Raw genomic sequence first — 22,625 nt, forward strand, 5'->3', positions numbered from 1 at the left:
CCCCAACCACCCCCAGCACCTCCCCATCCTCCTCCCACGTCCCCCTTCCTATCCCCTTAACCCCAATCTCAATCCCAATCCCTCCCCGCCCCCCTCCCACCCTTATTTCCCCAGCTCCCCCCTCCCCGTTCCCATCCGGTGGCCGACGGCGGCACCGTGCGGCCGCACCGGGCAGCGCCGCTCCGCCGGGACCGGGGCAGGATCGGACCCCGGGAGCCGTGGGGCTCCGGGGCACCCCGGGAGGGACCTGACCGACCCCGACCCCGGCCCCAAACCGAGCCCCGGTCCCGCTGCGTGGCCCCGCTGCGCTCCGGGGCAGGCGGTGGGGTCGCCTCCGGGCACCGGCTGCGCGCCCCGGGGACAGCACCGGGCACGGGGAGGGGGTCCCTTGGGGGTGTGGGGGGGTCCCGCCGGTCCCGCGGCAAGCACGGGGCTGGGAGGGGGCTGCGGGTGATGGGGAGCGGCCGGAGCCATCCCCCCCGGGGGGGCCGCGGGGCTGGCGGTGCAGTGGCGGCGCCGTGCCGTGGGGTGGCACGGCCGAGCCGGGCGGGGATGCTGCCGGGGAGGGTCCCGGAGCGCCGCAGCCCCGCGATCCCACCTCCCTCTGCCCCCGCAGCCACGGCCCTGCCTGCGTCCCTGCGGTCCCGCATCCTCGGGACCCCATAATCCTGCATCCCCCTGGTCCCCTCTCCTTGGGTACCAGCATCCCTGCATCCCTCCATCCATCCCTGCATCCCTCCATCCATCCCTGCATCCCTCCATCCCCGCACCCCAGGGCTGCAAATCCTTCCCCTACCCCCCTCCCCGGAGAGGAGCAGCAGGAGCAGCCGGCACCCAGGCGTGGGGGGGCCCCGCGCAGCCCCCGCACCCAGCGCCCACCCTGCTCGTGGCCGCCCTGCGCCGGGGATGAGGGAGCACCGAGGGGATCACGGCTCCGCTGCGCAGCCCCGCCGCAGCTAACGGTACGTGTCGGGCCCCTGAGCCAGCCTAAATATTAATTATGGGGCTGGGGGGGGGGGGAGTGTTGTTGTTTTGGGGGGGCTGCAGGAAGCAGGGTGCGGATGGGGGTGCCTGGATGCAGGGCACAGCCTGGCCTGCGGGTGCAGGATCCGGCCTGCCGGGCTCCAAAACGCAGAGACAGCCCCCGACAGATGGGGATGGGGTGGTAAAAGGGGGGATGCGGGGGCCTGGGGTGAGAAGCAATGGTGGGAGGGGGTGTTGGAGGGGGGGGTATAATCCCCGAAAAGGCGGCGTACGTGCCTGGTGGGAAGGGGATTTGTGCCTGCGCCTCCATCGCGCTCGATAATCCCAAGGAGCGCTCGCTGCCGGGCCATCTGCACGGGTGGGGGGCGCAGCGGGGGGGCCGTGGCGATGCTCGGGTCTCCTCTGCCAAGCAGCTGGTGGGAGATCGCCCCCCCCACCCCCCCCAGCCACACCATGCCCTCCTCCAAGACGGGCAGCGAGTACTGGATCGACGGCTCCCACCGCGAGACCGCGCTGGAGGACTTCTACGTCGTGGGCCCCGAGCTGGGACGGTACCGGGGGGGGGACCAAGGGGGGTGCAGGAACCATCCCTGGGTGGGATCGCATCCTGCTGGAGGGCTGGGAGGTGTGGGTGCATGCGGGGGGCTGTGGGGATGGAGGGGGGGTGGATGGATGGATGGATGGAGGGGGACCCTGTCCTCGTACGTGAGCTCAGCATCCGTGGTGATGCTCCAGTGGTGATTTTGGGGGGCTTGCAGGATGGGGTCTGGGGTCCCCGTGCGCTGTGCGTCTCGTCCCCTGGGTGCAGTTTGTCCATGGCCTCCCCTCTGACTTCGGGATTTGGGGCTCCGATGAGCCCGGGACCGTGGCTGGGTCCCTCCTGCGAAAACCAAATACCCCGAGCCCCAGGGAAGGGCCGTGTGTGAGGGATCCCTTTTGGGGTCCTGCATGGACAACGGGTCTGGATCCATCCCACCTGGGCCACAAAGCCCCACAGAGGTTCCACGTGAAGCCACCTCGGTGAATGTGGGCGTTTTGGTGGAGGTTCCTTTGATTTATCCCTTAGAGACCATTGGGCAGGTGATGCTCAGGCGTGGTGCCAGGGTTGATTTGCCAGGTCCCGGGGGTGCCAGGAGAGGTGGTGCCACCCTCCCCTCCTGCTGGGTGTGCCCGCTGGCCACGATGCAGCCTGGTGATGCCCAGACCCAGCTCCAGAGGGGTTTTCTCCACTGTAGGGTCAGGCCAGGCTGGGATGCAAAGCACGAGCTGGCTGCAGGAACAGGGCATTGCGTGGGTCTGGGCCACATCCTGCACCCACCCGTGGCCCCATACTGTGGGGGCAATGGGGGAGGGCAGCAGAAATGCTGCTGAGACCCCCTCCTGCTCCGGGAAGGGGCCGGGGACCCCAGGACACGGCCACGGACGCCGTCCCCGTTCTCTCCCCACTGACTCCTGCCCCTTGAACCACCCAAATTTATCTTCCGGAGCAAGGGGCTGGCTCCTCACGGCGCTGCCGAGCCTGGGAGCTGCTGCTCGTCAGGCAGAGCCCGAGCTCCTCTGCTCCCCCCTTCCCGGGGGTCCGGCAGGGCAGGGTGGGCGAGCCCCCAGCGGGAGGGAAGGTGTCTGGGGGCAGCCAGCACCCACCCGAGAGCCCCTCGGGGTTTCTGTCAGCAGAGGAGCCTTTGGGGCTGAAAACGAGCGGTTTGGATTAAATCAGGTGTTGCAGGCTCCTCATTAACACCAGGGCTCAGCCTGCACAGCCGGACACAGAGCGGGGTGGGGGGGACGGGGGCTGCCCCGAGCCCCCCAACCCCTCCATCCACCCACAGCATCCAGCTCCAAACGCGCCAGCAGCGGGTGCGGGCTCCTGGCAAATCCCATTGTTTCGACATTTTCCAGTTCATCTGCAAAGCAAATACAATTATCTGCTGCCGCAGCCGAGGTTGATGGTGGGGGGGGGGTTTACTCGAGGCCCAGAGCGGGGCAGCCGGGTGGGCTGGGGGTGGCTGCGGCCATAACGGGGAGCGCGGGGGGGACTCGGGCAGGGGGCTCGCAGGCTGAGAAGCGCCCAGGGGGGGTGCCACAGGCTGAGCCCCCCCCCCCATGCCCCCCGGTACCCAGCGCCGCCGTTGTCATGGGGATGCGATTTTTGAGCTCAGCCCCAGGAGCTGCAAAAATCCAGCTCTCGTTTTTCAAGCAAATCGCTGCCTTTCCTGACAGCCCCCGGGGAGCCCGGCGGCAGCAGCGGCGCGTGGCGTTACACCGAAGGGTCGCTCGTGGCCAGGCTGCGGGGTCGTCGTGTTCCTGGGGGACGTTTTGGTGCAAAAAAAGGTGGCTTTGGAGCTTCGACCTTTGCCGGTTTGGTGCTCGCTGTGGGCAGGCAGGGCTGGCGTGCGCCTCGAGCCAGAACGTGAACCTGGTCCCAGAAGGCGGCGAAGCCAAAGAGCAATAAAACGTGGTCGATTACTCGGGGGGGGAGAATTAATCTGCTCCGAGGAGCCAGGCACCGAAGATGAAATTGCAAACTAGCCCCGTAATGGCCTGAAGAAATGGGTTGATTTCACTGTCCAGTGGTTAGAAAACATTATTAACCAGATCTAAAAATTACGGGCAGCTGAGTGGCACAGCTGGGGACCGCGATGGGAACGATTTCTCCTTTGTAACTTGGAGCGGTTGCGCTTGGCGGGGAGGTTTTGTGGCCGTGCAGGCACCGTGGGGATGCGGCTGGGATTGGGGGGGGGCCTGCCAGCACCGCTGGGTCCCCGCCGAGGTCGTCCTTGTGGCTGTGAGCAGGGAAAGGGAAGCTCCTTCCTGCCCCGAAAGCCGCTTAAGGCTCTAAACCGCCTTTAGGATTCAGTTTTAATTAAAACGGCTTTACCGGGAAAGCTGGAATTGATGCGGGGGGGAGCGAGCTCAGCTCCCGGCGCTGGCAAAGGACGGGATTTTGTGACATGGCTGGGGGACAAGTGGGGCCCCCCGGTCCCTGCTGCACCCAGGCAGCCTCACACACCCTCTGTCCTGCCAGGGGAGCCACCTCCGTGGTGTACAGCTGCGAGGAGAAGGGCACGGGCGCCCCGTACGCTGCCAAAATACTGAAGAAGACGGTGAGTGCCCGCGGGGATGGGGGGGTGACGGGGCTCTGATCCGCTCCGAAAACATGCGGGGCACCGGGATGGGGATGGGCACGGGGACGTTGGCTGCTGGGGCCCAGGGTTTGGGCTGGGAGCATGGCAGGCTCCGTTTTTGGAGTGTTTTGGGTGAGTTCTGCTGCTGCGGTGGGAATGGCCCCGTGAGGAGCTGCATGGTGGCCCCGTGGAGGTGACAGACCTGTGTGGGCTCTGCTTTCCAGATCGACAAAAAGATCGTGAGGACGGAGATCGGGGTCCTGCTGCGCCTCTCGCACCCCAATATTGTGAGTACGGCACCGCGGCACGGCTCCCTGCCCATGGGGGTCCCAACCCTGGGTGCCAAGGGGAGGGTGGCGATGTCTTTGAACCCACCACCCCACAACCCCGTGCCCAGGTCCCCTGCATGCCCCACAGCACCCTGCTCGGTGCCAATCTCCTCCTTTCCCTTTGAATTTTGAAGCCAGGGGCGCACGCGGGGCTCACCTCGGCCCTGGCGGCGCCTTTGAGCTTCCCAGCTCCGCCATCCAGGGGCAGCCCCCCCCTCTGCCCCCCTCCCCGCTGCCCTGAGATTTCCATTCGGTAAGCAATTTCCATCGAGGAGATCAAATGAATAGCAGAGCGAATCGCCCGCCTGTAATGAATCCTGCAAGGGGAGATAAAAGGCGAGGACGGGGCCGCGGCTCCGGGCTCTGCGCCCCGGCGCGGCGCTGGCCGCGTGTCTCCGGCACGGCGCTGGGGGGATAACAGAGCCTGGCCTGGCTCAATTCGCAACGCCTGGCAATGAAGCTAATTCCCCGAGGTGTCAGCAGGGCTGGGGGTGCCGTGTAGCCCCCCTGTCGTCGCGGGGGCTCCTCAGCAGCTCCCTCCTCCTTGTTCGCAGCGGCTTAGTTCCACTGCCAAATTGCAGAAGCATCTTGGAGATGAGCAGCGTTAAAAAAATAAGGTGGCAATCCACCTGGCAGCCTTCCCTCGCCGTGCTGGTGCTGCAGCGATGCGGTTCCCGTAGGATGGAGACCCCCCAGGTGGATTTTTGTGGCTGGGGGGCCGGGAAATGGCACTGAGCCGTGAGGGTCTGGTGGTTCCAGCTCGCGCCCCTCGGCACAGCTGCGTCCCACCCTGCTCCTCGGAGCAAAAACTCCTAATTTCTCCCCATCTGATGGAGAAAAGCCAGTGGGGAGCCCTGCCTGCCATCACTCCAAACCCTGCTGTGAGAGGGAGAGCCAAGGGAAGCCAAAAACATCCCGAAAATTGGTCTGAGGGGGCGCAAATTCCTGCCTGGCCCTGGCTGGGGTTTGGTGGGGTTCTGCTCGCTCACAGGTTCAAGTGGTTTTGGAGGGAGAGCTGCTGCACGCCCTTATTTACAGCAGTGCCTCCCGCCCGCGTGCTATCGTTCAGCACCAACCTCAACAGCAGATGATAATAGGATTGTAAACTTTTGAAGTTAATAGGAAAATTATAGTGCTTCTCTGTATTATTATAATGCAATAAGCTGCCACATAGTGTCTCTCACCCTGCAGGGTATCACGGCTCGTCACCCAGCCTGTGAAGGTAATGATTAAAGCCCCATGAAATTCACAGTGTCACAAAAGTCTTAAGAAGCGTGAAATTCTCTGTTTTCCATTAAAAAATAAAATAAAATTGCATTTTTGGCGTATTTTTAAGAGAGGCCTGTTAATTCCAGATTTGCTGCACTGGCACAAAGCGCTCGGGCAGATTTTGCCTGGTATCTGCAACTGAAATCAGAAGAAAAAGGCAGTTTCTTTCATGCTTCTGCAGCCCCAGAACCATCCCAGGGCCTCTTCCCCATGTGCCCGTGTGGGGCCGGGCCCCGGTGCTGCTCCTGGGGTTGGATTTGGCCCCGGGGCCCCGGAGGCGCCGGCGCGGTGCTGGCGCGGCTGCGAAATCAAAGAGCTCTCGTGGGCTCCGGCGAGCTCCTCTTCCAGTTAATGAGCTTGAAGACATAAAGAGGATAAACGCGAGGCATGCCAGCCTCTGCTCATTCCCAGCCTCGTCTTTAAGGCTTGATTAAGTGAGCGAGGCTCCTCCAAACAGTTTAACCAAAAAAAAAAAGATCGAGTTCAAACAAATAAAGAGGCAAGGAGGGAAATGTGCCGGCTGCGGACCTGTTCCAACACCAAAAAAAAAACTGTTACAGCCCCACAGACCTCTCTGCACACAGCGAATCTCTGATATCTGTGTCTCTGGAAGGATTTCACCCGATCTGGGAGCAAACGGGGTTTTTGGGGCCTGCCGACGGTGCCCCCCAAGCGGGGCGGCCGCTGCTGAGACCCGCGGTTGTCCCTTGCAGATCAAGCTGAAGGAGATCTTCGAGACGCCCTCCGAGATCGCGCTGGTGCTGGAGCTGGTGACGGGGGGAGAGCTCTTCGACAGGTAGGGCACCCACGAACCTCAGCCCCCAAGGAGGATGAGGATGGAGCGGGGCTGAAGCACGTCCCCACCAGCTGGGGGGCGAGGGCGCATGGTGACCCCCTCCGTGTGCCCACAGGATCGTGGAGAGGGGCTTCTACAGCGAGCGGGATGCGGCGCACGTGGTCAAGCAGATCCTGGAGGCCGTGTCGGTAACGTCCCCGTGTTGGTAACGTCCCCATGTCCCCCCCCCCTGTGCCATCTGGACCCCCCCCCGCCCTGGGTCTGAGGAGGGGAGGCTGCGGCTGGGGCGTTGCGGGAAGGTCACCGCCGCGCCACGGCAGGGGTCGGCTGGAAATGGGGTTTCCATGGCAACGGAGGGTTTAAAAATGGAAACTTGGCACGGAAAATGTCCTTCCTCTGCCCCGCTGAAGCACCCGGCGGATGTTTCGGGAGGAAGAAGGGGGGGTCCCAAAGTCAGCGTTGGTGTCATGTGGGGCTGTGCCTGTCCTGCGAGCCCCGGCCACCTCCCCAAGGTCCATCTGCCCCCCTTCCCTTTCTGCATTCCTGTTTTCTCTCTCTCTTTGTAGTATTTGCATGAAAACGGAGTCGTCCACCGTGACCTGAAGCCGGAGAACCTCCTCTACGCAGACCTTTCCCCCGACGCTCCCCTGAAAATCGGTGGGTTTGCCGGGCAGCCACTGCTGGTGCTGGAACCCAAGGTGTTCCCAGCCTGGTGGCACCCCCCCAGCACATCCTGGGGGTCCTGGGAGCCGTTTGCTGGCACCAGAGGGGTTCCCGGCAGTGCCTCTCCCCTCCCTGTGTCCCCCCAGGTGACTTTGGGCTCTCCAAGATCGTGGATGAACAGGACACCATGAAAACCGTCTGCGGGACGCCGGGGTACTGCGGTGAGCAGCGGGGACGTGGTGGCAAAGGACAGGGAAGCTCCTGGGGGCTCCTGCCCTGCAGTTGTGCTCAGCCTCTGCCTTGCACAGAGCCCAAAATTGGGGATTGCGAGGACAGAGCCAGGTGACAGCAGGGTCCTGCTGGCCATGGGTCACCAGCCCCGCTGTGAGGCTCTGCTCTGGTCACCAGTCATTTGTGGTCAGTCTTGGGCACGGTCCTGCTGCATCGTCAGCAAATTGCGTTGTCCATTAGCCTCCGATTTAATTCCTGGACAGCAGTTTTCCTCAGCAGGGTTTCAGGAGCTTTGTACGCTGGAGATGGGGGGGACCCGAGGAGGCTGCACCCCGGCTGAGGCTGCACAGAGCTCGGTGCAGGGATGGCCAGAAGCCATGCCCGGTTTTGACCCCAAATTCTGCTTTCAGCCCCCGAAATCCTCCACGGCTGCCCGTACGGCCCAGAAGTGGATATGTGGTCCGTGGGTGTCATCACATACATCCTGTGAGTAGCGCTGGGGGTCTGCCAGCACCCCTCGCCCCGCTGCCCTCCGTGCACATCCGTACCCGGGTGGCCGGCACGGGCTGGGGCCAGCGGGGTTTTTTGGCCCTCCTGCTCCCAGGCTCTGCGGCTTCGAGCCCTTCTTCGACCCGCGGGGGGACCAGTACATGTACAGCCGCATCCTCACCTGCGACTACGAGTTCGTGTCCCCGTGGTGGGATGAGGTTTCCCTCAACGCCAAGGACCTGGTGAGTGACGCGGCGCTGGCCCCGGGCTCGGGGCTGCCAGACGCGAAGCCTTCGGATCAATGCTTCGTTTGGAAAAATAACAAAGCCAAGAGTTTGCCAAACAGAACAGCAGCGTCTTAAATGCTTTCTGTCTCTGGACATGGTTCAGAAGAACTCCTGCCCCCACGTGTCCGTGCTCCTTGCAAATGAGAAGCCTTTGGAGCCAGAGCCTCTCAGTGCCAAATCCCATCAAGGAGGCGAGGAAGCTCTAGGCAGCTTTAGAAACATTACACGGGGTGGCAGGTGCAGGGGCACTGACAAATGACGCTTTTTTTTGTGTGCCTGAAATTGGCTGCAGGTTCGAAAATTGATCGTCTTGGACCCCCAGAAGAGACTGACCGTCTACCAAGCTCTGGAGCACCCCTGGGTCACTGGGAAGGCCGCTAAATTTGCTCACATGGATAGCACGCAGAAGAAACTGCAGGAATTTAACGCCAGGAGGAAACTGAAGGTAACACAAAAAAGCCCCGTTAAGCCCCAGGATGTTTCCTGCTCTCCTCCAAGCCTTGTGGCCACCAAGGGTGGGCTGCTGCCACTGGGGTTTGGGAATCCCGTGGCAAATAAATGCAGCTTGGGCGGCTGGCTGGCTCTGGGGAGCAAATGGCATGCATGTCCCTCTCTGATGACCTCTGTGCCTTTGCCAACAGGCTGCCATGAAAGCCGTGGTGGCCTCCAGCCGCTTGGGCAACCACGGGCACCATGACTGCTCCAGGAGCGGGCGCAGCCGGGGGGGCCCACGAGGCACCCACCTGCCCCAAGGGCCAGGGAGCGCCGTCCCCGAAGCCACCGCCGCGGCCGAGGACCTCGAGGCTTTTCCTGCCGTGCCCCAGGTCCCCGTGAACGGTGCCAGCTGCAGGAGCTAACGCTGCTCGGCGCCGCGGCCGGCTCACATCCTCGAGCAATACCCCAGGGACTCTTGGAGGCGGCCACGGGCAGAGGCAGGGGCGGAGGAAGGCGCAGCGGGACGGGAGCACCCCGAGCGAGACGCGGCGTGCTGTAGGTGTGCTGTGGGTGCGCGTGGTCTGTGGTGTGAAGCATCCTTCTGTCGTGTCCTGGTGCCAGTGTGCAGTTGTAGCCGGTCGCTGTGAGTGTGAGTGTCTGTACGGACCTGCGGAAGCAAGGCTGGTGACTCGGTCTTCCAACAACTTACAGTTTTGGCCGCCGTGGCTTTAAAAAGTGCCCACGTGGCTTAAAAAAATGAGGAGCAAACAGCAGAAAAAGGATTTCTTTCACCTTCCCTACAAAGGCAGGCAGTTATCTTAATAACAGAGTTTTCTACATTTCTGTAAATAGTCCTTAAGGGTGCATTACTTAGGAGAGAAGGTGAATTTAGCTGATTTCTGACAATCTACGTTCCACCTACAATCGCCGCTACAAGACCCAGCCGTGGGTTTGCTGCTGTATTCCACCAGGGCTGTCGATGCCTTTGAACCCAGCTGTTGGAACCTATCCAGAGAAAAGTGTTTGCCAGTTGTTCCTCCATTATCCCTAGATGGTAGATGACCTCAGTTTAATTCGTGCTTTTGTTACCCTCCGGTTTCATTTGTTCTGATGTTCAGTCTCGGTGTGGCTACGTGAGAGTAGTAGGACTATTACTGACCAGGAATGCTGGCTTCGTTTGCATTCCAGGTTGCGATTTACACGAGTTTTACTGAAGAACAATGCAACTATTTCTACAGAGCATTGTAGGACTTTGTAACGTAACGGTGCTGTTGTTTCTTGATTGATGACAATGAGTTTATACGCGTTTGTTTGTTTGTTTTTAAAACTAATGAAATCGGTTGACAAACTTCTTGAAAAGAAAATTTTTAGGCAAGCATTTGCCAAGCCACAGGATAATAACCATTTGTGGGTTTTAATACAGAGCAAGTAACGAGAAAGGAAAAGCCATATCACACGTGCTAGACTAAAGAAAGCCTGTCGCTTGCTGCCAGGCTCAGCTGCTGTAATCCAGCGTGGGGCTTGCTGACCCAGGATGTCAATCGTGGTCATTTTTGGTCATGTATATGTAACAGAGTGTTCCAGGCAAAAAAAAAATCTCACCTGGGAGAGAATGAATTCATACACGAAGTTCATTTTTCCCAGATGGGGATGTACAATTCATTAGTTGGTAAGGAAGGGACTGCGAACAAAATGAGACTTTGTTTAAGTCAAAAGCTGCAACCAGAGACCCCCAGCTCAGTCCAGAGAGGGTTGTTCAGCAGATCAAGACCTGGAAGCAGAGAGGCAGGAAGGCAAAGGTGACACGGTGACTTTCATACCTAGTTACAGCACAAGTAGAAATCATAAAGACAACATGTAAGGGCTGATCCATACCTTCTGACGCTCATTTATGTTTAGGGTGCTTGTAAAGCTGAATACATGGAGAGATTGGATGTTCAAGAGTTTTTATTTGATTGGAAAAACATTAGGTGAAGACCAGAAATGTGCTCCTTTTACTGTCATTCATACCTTAAACTGGGAAGGAGGTGGGTAGCATAGCATCGCTTTGGAGAAAGCACAGGCTAATGGTGTGGGAGAATGGCGTAAGCAAGGGGAAAATCATTCCTGTTGCTCTGCGTTTTGTGGGAGGAGTGCTTGTTTCCTTCCTTCCTCCCTCAATTTTTAATGTAGAGGCTGCATCTGACAGTGTGCTGAGCTCTGGGCTTCCTCCTACAGGTGTGTTTAGGGTGACGCTCTCCCTCCTGCAAACTCCATTCACAGAAATGGAGCCAGAACTCCAAGCATGCCGTTTACTAAACCAGGTATTAAAAGATTATTTCACATGCTCGGACATGAAATACCTATTACAACATCTCGCAGGACCAGGCCTGAGCGCTCAGCACAACCACAGCCTGTGAAGCAGGGACCAATGCTGGAAAATGCTAAGCGACATTGCACTGCCTTCAGACTACTCCTGATCTTGCAGAATCATAAAATATCAGTCAGATAACAACAAGTAACAACGTGTCTTCTGTGACAGGAGACACCCGATGGAAAATTGTAAGCAAAAAAGGGAGTTTGTCTCTCATGTTATGTCAACAAAGTATTACTCCACAAATATCAGTACTTAAAGGTAGGAAAAATGTATACTCCTGGGAACAAATGTAATAGGACATGCCATTTTGGTCTGTATGCTGTTTTCAGAATGTGTTTTAATAACTTACTTCTTCGGTATAGTGGTTACATTTTCAATATTGCAGGTATTTATAAAGAAGCATAGACAGAGCTAATAAAATATCAAACATCAGACCGCGAACTCTGTTTTTACTGTTAGCGTCAGAGGGCTAAAAATCGACATGGCTAAGTACCGGCTTGATAAAAGCTTTTTTCTTTTTGTCCTGAGTTTTGAACCCATTTTCATGTGACAATCTCTTCCCAGGCTGTATACCTAAATGCTCTGTTGATCTATCCGGGCTTTCAGCATTTTTTATTGTCTAAGCACTGTGCTTTGCCTTTTGTCTCCTACCATAAATAGGAAGACCTTTTGAGCAGGGTTTCTGCTGTACACAGCCAGCCAGATGCGCGCAGTAATTTAACCCACAGAAATTACAACCCCCTCGTTACGCCGAATTAGAAAGAGCTCCTCTGAGTGGCAGTGCTGTGCTTGGCTGTGGAGCCTCTGCTGCATTCCCCACGTACTGCAGCTCGGGCTGCTGCTGCACCGCAGGGCACGCTGCCAGCACGCTCCGTGGGCTCTGCTGACAACCAGGGGAGAACAGGGGGCACGTCAGGAGCCTTGGGGGGCTGCAGGCAGCTCGGAGGCACCGAGTCAGTAAGGCTAACGCCTTGAAGCCGCAGCTCCGGGGCACTCAGGCACAGAAGCCTGGGTGTTGGAGTGGGTCAGAGCCAGGCGCCGAGGCTGTGCTGAGGGAGGCGCGTCGCCTGCCCTCGCCTTGGTGTGACTCCTCGTGCCTGGCTGCAGCCATTCTGTCCCTTGGTGAAGGGCCAGGGCAGGAGCTGTGCTCTGCCACCGCCATGCTCGGGGCAGACATGGAGCTGAGGCCCCCATCGCCTCCCCTTGGGCCTGGGCCTGGGCCTGGGCTTGGGCCTGGGCCTTAGGCCTAGGCCCCCTCCTGTTGCCATGGTAACGCTCTCCCCCATCGCCCCCACGACGCCATCGCTTCCGGGCGCTGCGCTGAGGGGCGGGGCGCGCCTCGCGTCTTCCAATAGGAGAAGGGGAGGGCGGGGCGAGCAGAAAAAAGGGGCGCTGTGATTGGCTGAGGAGCGGAGGCCGGAGCCGAGTTTTGGCGGCAGGAAGGGGGGAGGGCTGAGGGAGGCGCCGCGGATTGGTCGGGGCGTTGCCAGGGGGACGGCGGCGACGCATGCGCAGAGCCGCGCGGGGCGGGCGGCCTGGTGAGGGGGCGGCGGCGGCCTTTTGGGGGGGGGGGTCCCGGACTGGGGTGGGACCGGGGGGAGCGTCCCGGCCCCTCACGACCCCTCCTGGACCCTCCTGCGGGGCAGAGCGGGGGCCGCTTCCCCCCTTCCTGCCCCCACCCCACAGCGCGGGGGCCCCAGGGCCCGCCCCGGGCCCGTCGGCGGGAGCCGGAGCCGGTGAGGGACTCGGCTGGGGCCTGCCCCGTGTCAGCGCCTCAGCCGGCCCGCGGGGTCCTCGGGAGGTTGGTCCGAGGCCTGTGACCCCGGAGTTAAAGCGACGCCTGGTTGCGTTGTGGTGAAGTGCTGCGGTTCGTTAAAACTTGGAGTAACTCCCTTTCTTTTTCTTCAGAACGGTCCGGGCTTTTCCTTTCCTCCATGAAACGCGGTCATGGCAGAGCCGGAGTATGTGCTTTGCAAGAGGAGGGGGCGTTTGTGGCCAGCGAAGGTAAAGTGGGTGCACGGATAAGGAAAGGTTTTGTGGATTTAATTTAGAAACGAGGGGAGCGGTAACAGAAAATGTGAGCTTCTGAGCAGCTGCGAATTGCTGCTGCTTTGTATGTAAACCGAGACAAAGTGCCAATTGTGCTGATACAGATACCCACCGACAGATAAGTTGGTGTTAATAGTTTAAGTGAACTACCCAAACAATAGACCTAGTTGTAGGTAGTCGTCTGGAAGCAATTGCTCCAAGTAAACACCTATACATGTTCTTTAAAAAATAAAATAAAATGTCTTAACCTGTAGGGAAGCTGATACTGCAGCCAGGTGCCATATAAAGTTAGTCTGTTCTGTGCTATTCGTCCTAAAAATATCTTGAAGTCTGACCTGGCCTACAGACTGGGTTGAGAGTTTTTAACGTGTGCTTTTCTTTTTTAATGTAGGTTTTGTGCAAAAGTGGAGACGCTGGAAAATCATCTATCGCTAATGCAGAGGAAGCTTCTTTGGAAGTTGAAATATTTGGCTTAAAAGAAAAGTAAAGTATCTCTGTTGCTGTTTTGCGTTTGCACTCTTAGACTTTATAAGGAATAAAAATAATCCCGTTATGGGAAGGTGTGTGGGATGAGTCACTGACTCACAGAATGATTAGGTGACTAACCCACTGCTGCTTAGATAGCTGCCTGTATACTTGTCTCATGGAGCACCTACAAACAACACACTGTTAGCTCAAGGATTCTTTATTATTTTTTTTAAATTTCTGCTAAAATGTTATGGGGCTGTGGGGGGAAACTACAGGTTTATTGCCAGATGAGGGTGTTGCCATGCTGTTAGTAATGGCTCCTGTTGTGACAGTTTCAATCAACTTTGTTGTATTTTCAGGGTTAGTGTGAAATCTGCAGATACAGTTCCACTGAATGAAGAATGTATAGAAGATATCGCTTCTAACTTAGGTGAGGATATCTTGAAACACTTTCTGTCTTGTGTATTGCCTGAATACAAAATAATGCCCACAACTTCAACCTGGTGGATGGTCGATGCTTGTGTTTCCTGAGGTGTTCTTTTGCGTTTTTGCCCCTCTCCCCTTTCAATCCATAAAGCTTGAAAGTGTACCAAATATTATCGGGGCTAATTTGACTCTTCCCTTGTGTTGCACATTGGAAGAAATGATGAAAAAAAAATTGTGTATTTGCATCATATATTTTTTTAAAAGCTGTTAGTAGCTTGCACACCGTGTGTGCTTTATACTTTGCCCCAAAAATGTTGAAGTCTTAGACAAAAACTGTAAACACATTTTTAATGTATTGTATTCAAATAAAGGTTATTGTATTGCATGTTCTTCGACAGGTGAAAAGACAGATTCTAGTGAAGTTGTGGACGAACTGAAATATCGCTGTGCTCTTAGAACTGCTCTGGATCTTTTGAGAGAAAATGCATCAGCCAGACAAGTGCCACAGCTGAAAGAGGGAGTGAGTACTCCGTTGTCTCAGGCAAACAATAAGGGATCTCTCTCATCTACCCCCTTACGGGGCTGTCGGTCACTCCTTCACCGTAAAGAAAAGTTGGAGGCTGAGACTCCCAAGAAGAAATTGGAGAGAAAAAATAGCCCCAACCTAAAGACTGATATAAGAAAACAAAAGCAGAAATGTTCTCTTCTTTTAGACAAAAGGGATAAAGCAAATGAAAATGGAACAAAACCTTCAAAATGTAGTGCTGGGGACTTGTGTAATACATCAAACTCAAACGGTCAAAATCACACAACGCCAGAATCAAAATCACTATCAAGACAGAAAAAAGCCAAGTCCAGTCTGTCAACAAAGTCCCAAACAGAAAACAAACTTGTGCTTAAGCCAAAGGAAGAAAAAAGTAAGCAAGGACAAAAAAGACCAGGTGCAGGATCACCTGTGCAACTTCCAAATAACCTCCCCGAAGTTCAGGCACAGCCTCTTGCTGAGGACACTTCTCTGTCTGTGACCTGCAAGTCTTACACAGGGGCAAATGTCAGAAGCAGGACAAACACTAGGCGTCAACCTAAAAGTGTGTTACTGGATTTAACTTGTAAAAGTGCCTCTGACTTGAAGAAGAACATCAGAAATGAGAGCAAGAATCTAGTAAATCAACTGGGTGGGGGAAAAGAAACAGTGAGTTCGAAACAACTAAAAAGAAAACGAGAGAGCAGCGTGCCTGTGTCCTCGTACAGGAAAAAGAAATGCAGAAATGGCTCTGAGCCTTCAGACAGGTCCTCTCACCGTGGAAAGCTTTCTGGTGGTTTTGTTTCCCAGCCTGAAGAGGAGGGAAGCAAGGATGCTTCACGTGTGCTTACGAGTAAAGTAAAGGAGTTCCAGCTGTCTGATTTCAACGAAGATGAAGGTGAGCATGCTGCTTAGGGCAGGGAAAACTTCATTCCTTTTGATTCTTGAGCGCTGTTTTTCATCTTTTTGAGAATGTCATCATGGTTTTTGGGGGTGTGCTGAACTCTGGGTTTCTGTTAGGTGGTCTCCTGAGCTCTTGTTAGAGGGCAATGTGAATCACTGTGGTTTTTTACACTTGTGTATTTCACCTGGTCTGAAAGTGATCCCTACTGACTTAGCTAATCACTGTGCTGTGTTTCTGAATGCTGATGTTTGTTGCTGTTGGCAGGACTGGAATCTCCTGACCTGTCTGCAAAGTTAACTTTCACGGAGAATCTCTCTCATGTCTCAGCTCTGGTAGATGAAGATGAGGAGGAGGATGAAGAACTCCCTAGTATTCTATCTCATCAAGGTGAGGCATGAGTTTGTCTACTTGAAACTTAATCACTCAAGCTTGGTGTGCCTTTTTAGAATGTGCAGTTCTGCCTTGCTGACCAAGTTACGGCAATTCCTGTTAATGAAACCTAATATTTTCAGAAAATGAATCCAAATTTGTTCAGGCTTGGATTAAAATGCCTTTCTTAAGTGCCCCAGAAAGGCTTTCAGGAACGGAAAAAATTGCAACACATTGTGAAACTGGGTCTGAAACTTCAAAGTTCTTATATTCAGAACTGCCTGTGCTGTGTTTGGGCTGGGATGAGGTGTTGAGGGCGTGTGGTTGAGGGGTTGTCACTTTGGTTGAAATCTGTAAAAGCACTGAAGCAGAACTCATTAAATATCAACTGCATGAAAGGAGGCTAACAAGATGAGGCGAGTTAACTGTCTTGTCTGTGTTTCCTTTTAAGAAAAGAAACTCTATTTTCTCATTGTAGAGCCACAATTGATTGAGGAAGGGATTTTGGTCTGGTGCAAATGGCAAAGGTATCCTTATTGGCCAGCAGTGGTAAGTAAGAACAGCTTGCTGCCTTATCTGAGAGTGATTATTGCCAGATAAAAACAAGGATAATAACAGAAGTAAACTTATGTATGATAAAAGCACATCAAAATAATGAAATGTGGCCAGTTCACATTTTAATATTGGAGCAGAGGTTTCCTGCTTAGCTTTTATAGCCTGTGTCATCCGTTGGTGTGGTTGCATCCTGCTCTTAAAAAAAAAAGTGAGAAAGGGATGGGTCCTTGCGCACTAACAAAAATGCTCCATTTGGGTACTTTGCTCTTCTTGCCACTTTATTTTTCATATTTATGTAAGTTTCTTTAAGTGTGGGGTGAGCTCATTAACACTGAAAATGTTCATGCTTTGTAAGGGTGTTAGAGCTCTAAGATGCTGATGAAACTTCATCCTTTTAACAGGTAAGAAAAGTGAAGCGGAAACACAGAAAGGCAAACGTGCTGTTCATAGAAGGGAATGTAAATGAAAAAAAAAAAGGGTAACTATGGATTCTGATCGGGTGCTGAACTCTGGGTTTGTTAGGCAGTCTCCTGAACTCTTCTCCTGTTACTGGGCAGTTACAGTCTGTTAGAACTAACCTTGATCTCAAAGGGAGTGACCAAGTAAGGTGAGGATTTGCAGGTGTGGGCTACTTTTTTTTACCATGCTGCCAATTGAGGCATGCTAACAGTTGGCAATTATGTGAGCAATAAAGTGTAAAAGACTGAGGACCTAGCTATTGTTTTTTCATGTTGGGGTGAGCTTCCTGCAGACATCACTCTGCCTTTACATTTGCTTTAAAATTTAAAAATTCCTCAGTTTTAGCTTGCTAGAAATCCAGAACTAGTAAAGCCTATTTACTGAATTCCTTACGAAACCTGGTTTTCAGGAAGGTGTAGAATCACAATGAAGAAACAACTGCACAACCTAATTGCCTCTCTTCCCTGTCTTTTTCTCATCAAGCTTCTCAGTATCTCTTCGGAGTCTGAAGCACTTTGATTGCGAAGAAAAGCAGGATCTCATTGTAAGTGTTACCAGTAACATGCAATTACAAATGTATACAAACACTGGAAACAGTATTTTTGTGCAGTGTGTAGCTTACCCTGCCAGAGGAGAGTTGCAGCTGACGGGTCTGTTTGCTCACTGTTCTCTGAGAGATGCTCGTCTACTAAACAGAGTAATTAAATGTAACTTGTACTGCGCAAAATGGAGAAGAATATGGGAAAGGGAACCTCCTGATGCATTTCTCCTCCTTGATGAGGCCACGGATACTGCTAAGAACAGGTTTATGTGGAAGGTGGCCAGTTGCTTAGGACTCAACTGGATTTTCACTTGTGGGCTTTCTACATACAACAAAGCCACTCTCATGGTGCATTAACAGTAATTACAGGAATTAAATTGAAGGGAATGCAGGAAACTGCAAGCATTTTCTTGATATGTTACCGTTAGCCATTTTTGCTTACTGGTCCTAGACCTAAAAGCTTCATAAAGCTATTCTTTTTTTGAACTGGAAATGGCCATTGTTTTACAGGAGCAAGCCAAAGAAGAACATCGCCAGGAAATTGAGTGGTGTATTCAATTGATCTCTGACTATCGAATTAGAGTAGGTAAGGACATGGGTTGATGTCATCCATTCTGATGTAAATCACTGAAAAAACAATAATGCAAAGGCTGTCAGTTTTTGTTTTATAGGCTTAACTGATTAATAACCCCTGTTCTGGGCTTTTTAGGTTGTCATTCTTTTACGGGATCCTTCTTGGAATATTTTGCTGATGATATCAGTAAGTGAATTCATGATGAGATTCTTCTGTATTCCTCTTAGAAGAGAAGCTTAGCTCTAATGTTTACTAATGTGTTGTTAAGCATCAAACCTGGTAGAGTTTGATTAAAAATTAAAATAATTACATGCCAATATGCTGTAAGATTTTTAGTCCTACAACAGAAGTTAAGTATCGATTGTTTAAAAAAAAACAATTGAATTATTTCAGATTGTAGCAGATTGTAGCAAGTTTGTTTCAGAGGTCATGTCAGGTTCAATTCCTCTTTTTGTTGATGTTTTTTTCCCCTACTTGGTGGGGGAGAAAGGAAAAGAAAACTACCAAAAAAAAAAAAGCTTATTTTGTGTATATATGTATACAAGAAAGATCTTTATTTTATATAAATGAGTGTGAATGATTGTGGCTCTTTCTTTTTTCAGGCTATCCAGTTAGAAAGCAGTGTTACCAAGGTTTAGTCCAAATGACCTTTCCAAACGTAGCAGAAGAAAATCTCGAAGAGTCTTTATTAGAAACTTCACCTCAGAAGCCTTCTAAGAAACTTCTTCCTGACAGAACAAGGGCTGCCAGAGATAAAGCAAATAAAAAGATAGTGGAGTTCATAGTGAAGACTAAGGGGGCAGAAGAGCATCTCTTGGCTATTTTGAAAAGCAGAAAACAGTCTCGGTGGATGAAGGAATTCCTGAATTCAAGTCAGTATGTGACCTGCGTTGAGACTTATTTAGAGGATGAAGAACAATTGGACCTAGTAGTAAACTACCTGAAGGAAGTATATCATGAAATAGACACCGAAAATCTCTGCCAAATAAATGGAGACAGAATAAAATTTATTTCAGATGTCCTGTTGCCTGAAGTAAGTAAACATTGAACACTGAGTAAAGTTGATGTTTAAATAACATGAGTTATGTGACTTGAATTTACTGATTTATTGACAAATGTGCTTGTATGTTGGAGAAAATTAATAAGTAAGGCCCAGCATTCACTGCACGTGTCCTGTTGGTATCTACTGGGTTGTGGCTGAGATGCAGACCAGGGTAATTCCAAATGCTGGTTTTTAAGCCACTAGCTTAAAAGTGGAAGCTTTACATGTTGCAATGTTTTTAAAGGCAAATGATTGCTTTTTGGTATATTTTCACTTATTTATAGATTATTTTTTTTTCCCATCTGACAAGTTAGCTGGGCTTTTCCCGGTGGTGGGATTGCTGGCAGAAAGGATAGTTTTACTTTTAGTTACAGTTTTAGATATTTATTGCTTTAGATGGGAACGTACCAGGGAAAGGTATTAGTAAGAATCTCTCTTCTGTAGAAACAAAATTGCTGTTAAGAGTATCTTATTTTGGTTACAAAAATAATCTCCTGGGCCTGCTAAAGGTCAAGTTTGTATTATTTAACAGGTTTGGGTACACAATAAGCAGTTCCACCCAAGTTTCCAAAGTGATTAGGAAATCTCATTCCAAAAATGTGCTCATCTACTGAGGCAGTGGGTGTAATTTTGTAATTTAGTTCTTGTTTTGCCAGCATAAATGAGCTAAATATTCTTTTATAGGCCATCATTTATGCGATTTCTGCCGTGGATGACATAGACTACAAAAAAGCAGAAGAGAAATATATAAAAGGACCATCTGTGAGCAAAAGGTATCTTCTTATTCTTAGCATTTTCTGAGCTTTCCTTACTAGCTTACTGTTTATTTGGAAAAGTGTGAGTGAGAGTTCAATAGCCTCCCTTCTGTAAGGCAAACTTACTGTAACTGTGTTACTGTAACTAAAAGCAGCAAAATTTTTAATACACTAAGATTGTTTTTGCAGCAGAACTTTTAATGTGTTTCTTTTCAGGGAGAGAGAGAAATTTGATGAAGAAATTCTGGAAAGAAAAAAGTTGAAGACAGAATTGGAATCTGCAGACAGCCTATGAGAAGGGTGGTACAAACTTTCACGTGTTGCACTGGCACTGTATATATTGGAGAAGTGATTATTTGTATGAAAATATCATTCTTGCTTTTTAAAATGCGTGTAGATATCATTAAAATGTGGTTGTTACAATGCTGCATTACTGTCAGATATGGTCGTATCAGTCCTTGCTGCCTCCTCTGTATACTGGAGCTGCGCGCTGCTTCCCTTTGTCCTGCCGTGTTGAACTGCCTGCAAGAGGTGATGTGAGCTGCAGTAATCCTGCAGATGTGCTGCCAATCTGTCCTCATCCAGCCAGTGCACTCACCACAGGATGTACAGGAACACAGCAAGTGTTTTGGAGAGCTGCTCGATGCAGCTCCTTAAGTCTTGTGTGAATTACTGACCAAATATCTGACAAAGGAAGGGCTATTGTCCCCGGAAGAATATGTACTGATAAATTATGTAGCCTTGTGTTATTGCTTGGTTACTTTGCTGCTACCTGTATATGCACAGATTTTCTGCCCAAAAGTGTTTTTGGACAGTTTTTTTCTTTGTCTTAAAGGTGTGGGAAATAAAATTGGTACCTACTTATGCAATCCAATTCACAATGGCTTTGTTGCTGATAGAACAACCGCAGCATTCAGTGGAAAAGGAATCCAGTGTTTGAGAAGAAAAAGCCTTTGCAAAAGCCTTTGCTTTGCCATTTTTAAAAGTGAATCTCTTTTGAATGCTATTTTAAAAATGTTTGATTCTCGGTGGTTTTTTAGGAACACTTAACTGTTTTCATCTGATTTAAATGCCAAGTTTAATCAGGCGTTGTTACCTCCCTCAGCTTGTGCTGAAATTCTGACAGACCTGTGGCGTAATCGATAACTGTTTAGTGATGGAAGCTCAGTGACCATTATTTTTGTGTAATACAGTCAAAGGGTGATACACTCGTCCAGTTTTTAAAAAAAAAAAAAAAAAAAGGTTGTTGAAATTAAAGGGGGGAATTTAAATGTGAAATTAGATAGTGATATATATTCTGGCCATAGTAACTACCTGAGTATATTTTAATTGCTTTTAATTATATGGTACTCTTGCAATCCTTGTGTTGGCATAGCAAAGTGACATTCACAAGTACCGGAATCATGTAATAAATATTGAGATGGGCTTTATTTCAGTTTTCATTAGAACTTGTGTTGGTGGATAATGCATCTCTTGTATTTGTGATAGCTCAATGCAGTTATGGAATCACCTCCAGTGGTGATGCCTGTGAGTGGAGGTGTCTTGTCATGTACAGCTGCTTCAGGCTGCATGAGCTTCTTCCCCAGAAAAAACAAATGCTGCTGCAAATACATGTCCTGCAGGCGCTGTTGGTGGGGGTTCAAAGAGATCAAACTGTCCTCAGGTTCCTTCTTTATAACCTTCTTTATAACATTCCCCAAGTACTGCTAAGATTCTTTTTCAAACCACTGCACAGAAATAAAATTCTGCCTTCCTTGCCTTTACCTGAATCTTCGCTTTTCATACCATCTATCGCAATCTTAGCTGGATGTTTAAAATGAGAACTCGTCTGTGTCAAATAAAATTGCATTCTTCTGAAGGACAGAGCTAGGAGTGTACATAGAGTTTAAGCACTTTAAAACGTTTACATCTTTAAGAACACTTTTAACATCTTGGCATTGCTTACACTATAAATACTCATAGATTGAGACCAAACTCACTCTTGCAATGTATGGTGTTATGTGGTCTTAACTAACAGTGGTGGAATAAAGAAGTAAATCCTCAATAGTTTCCTATTACTCTTGCTTGAATGTGTTCATTTGTTTCAAACTGCTTTTAAGCTGGGGTGGTAAGTGCATGCAGGCTTCTCCTTGAAACTACAGGGTAGGTGAAGATGGTTTTTGAATATCAGATTTACTGAAACCTGGTGCTACAGTTATCAGTTTCATGTTATAGAATAAAGTAAATTTACTTTTTTTTTTCTGGTATTGTGCTTTAAATAAATCATTCACGTTATCCCTGCCGAGGACAGGGTCCTCATTAAGGGTTTTGGTGTGGTGGAGGTGGTTTCCTTCACCTGAACTGCAGCTGTTTAACACTCACTGTGCTGATTCCAGCAGCTCTGGGGTGTTCACGAGGAGGAAGTTTTGGGGTGCGATGCATTTATATACCCTGAACTTCTGCGATTGCAGCCGCAGGGACTCGGAGGCTGCCTGGGGCAAGGCTCTCCTGCACGCGGGGGTGGCTCTGGGGAAATAAAAACCTGTATTCGCGTCTGCTTGGCTAACCCTCAGCTTTCCTCTGGCATCACGAACGCGGAGAAACCAAAACACGAAATTCTACCCCAAAAAGAGGCGAGCTGCCGAAACCCGGGATCGAACCAGGGACCTTTAGATCTTCAGTCTAACGCTCTCCCAACTGAGCTATTTCGGCTGCTGGCAGCGCCGTCCCCCCTGCCCCCCCTCAGGTACCGTGGAGGGGAGGGGGGGGGTCCCGGGGGTGGGAGGGGGTCCCGGTTCGGCCGGTACCGGCCGAACCGGGACCCCCCCCCACCCCCGGGACCCCCCACAGGAGCCCGCACGGGGGGGGGCGGCGGCATCGCGGTCTCTGTGGCGCAATCGGTTAGCGCGTTCGGCTGTTAACCGAAAGGTTGGTGGTTCGAGCCCACCCAGGGACGCCCCCGATCTTTAATTAATTAATTTTATTTATTTTTTTTGGCCTTCCGCCTACGTTTTACC

At 51.6% G+C, this 22,625-nt stretch overlaps 2 protein-coding genes and 2 non-coding genes across 7 annotated transcripts; 3 read left to right on the forward strand and 1 right to left on the reverse strand.

The window, feature by feature from the left end:
* The first annotated feature begins 210 nt into the window (after positions 1-210).
* LOC101804940 (calcium/calmodulin-dependent protein kinase type IV) lies at positions 211-11,396 on the forward strand. Its single transcript, XM_072029241.1, has 12 exons — positions 211-962; positions 1,398-1,535; positions 4,010-4,088; positions 4,334-4,396; positions 6,421-6,503; positions 6,619-6,691; positions 7,070-7,160; positions 7,313-7,387; positions 7,808-7,883; positions 8,002-8,128; positions 8,466-8,618; positions 8,815-11,396. Exons 2-12 carry the CDS (start codon positions 1,438-1,440, stop codon positions 9,028-9,030), a joined length of 1,134 nt encoding a protein of 377 aa, XP_071885342.1. The 5' UTR covers positions 211-962; positions 1,398-1,437; the 3' UTR covers positions 9,031-11,396.
* A 1,003-nt stretch (positions 11,397-12,399) lies between these two features.
* PWWP3A (PWWP domain containing 3A, DNA repair factor) lies at positions 12,400-21,686 on the forward strand. Of its 4 annotated transcripts, none has more exons than XM_038168979.2 (14): positions 12,400-12,502; positions 12,873-12,968; positions 13,405-13,496; positions 13,841-13,911; positions 14,306-15,328; positions 15,599-15,721; positions 16,182-16,252; positions 16,660-16,736; positions 17,201-17,261; positions 17,769-17,844; positions 17,968-18,018; positions 18,435-18,865; positions 19,559-19,647; positions 19,846-21,686. In XM_038168979.2, the coding sequence occupies exons 2-14, from the start codon at positions 12,912-12,914 to the stop codon at positions 19,922-19,924; spliced, it is 2,301 nt and encodes a 766-aa protein (XP_038024907.2). In that variant the 5' UTR covers positions 12,400-12,502; positions 12,873-12,911; the 3' UTR covers positions 19,925-21,686. The 4 variants fall into 4 exon arrangements, with proteins under 4 accessions (XP_038024907.2, XP_038024908.2, XP_038024905.2 ...); XM_038168980.2 differs by lacking the exon at positions 12,400-12,502 and adding an exon at positions 12,558-12,700 and having other exon boundaries at positions 19,846-20,503; XM_038168977.2 differs by lacking the exon at positions 12,400-12,502 and adding an exon at positions 12,719-12,765 and having other exon boundaries at positions 19,846-21,059.
* A 561-nt stretch (positions 21,687-22,247) lies between these two features.
* TRNAF-GAA (transfer RNA phenylalanine (anticodon GAA)) lies at positions 22,248-22,320 on the reverse strand. Its single transcript has one exon. It is a non-coding gene; the product is annotated as a tRNA-Phe (tRNA).
* A 170-nt stretch (positions 22,321-22,490) lies between these two features.
* Positions 22,491-22,564, forward strand: TRNAN-GUU (transfer RNA asparagine (anticodon GUU)). Its single transcript has one exon. It is a non-coding gene; the product is annotated as a tRNA-Asn (tRNA).
* The last annotated feature ends 61 nt before the right edge of the window (positions 22,565-22,625 follow it).

This window comes from Anas platyrhynchos, chromosome 29 (assembly GCF_047663525.1).
Source record: "Anas platyrhynchos isolate ZD024472 breed Pekin duck chromosome 29, IASCAAS_PekinDuck_T2T, whole genome shotgun sequence".
Classification (NCBI taxonomy): domain Eukaryota; kingdom Metazoa; phylum Chordata; class Aves; order Anseriformes; family Anatidae; genus Anas; species Anas platyrhynchos.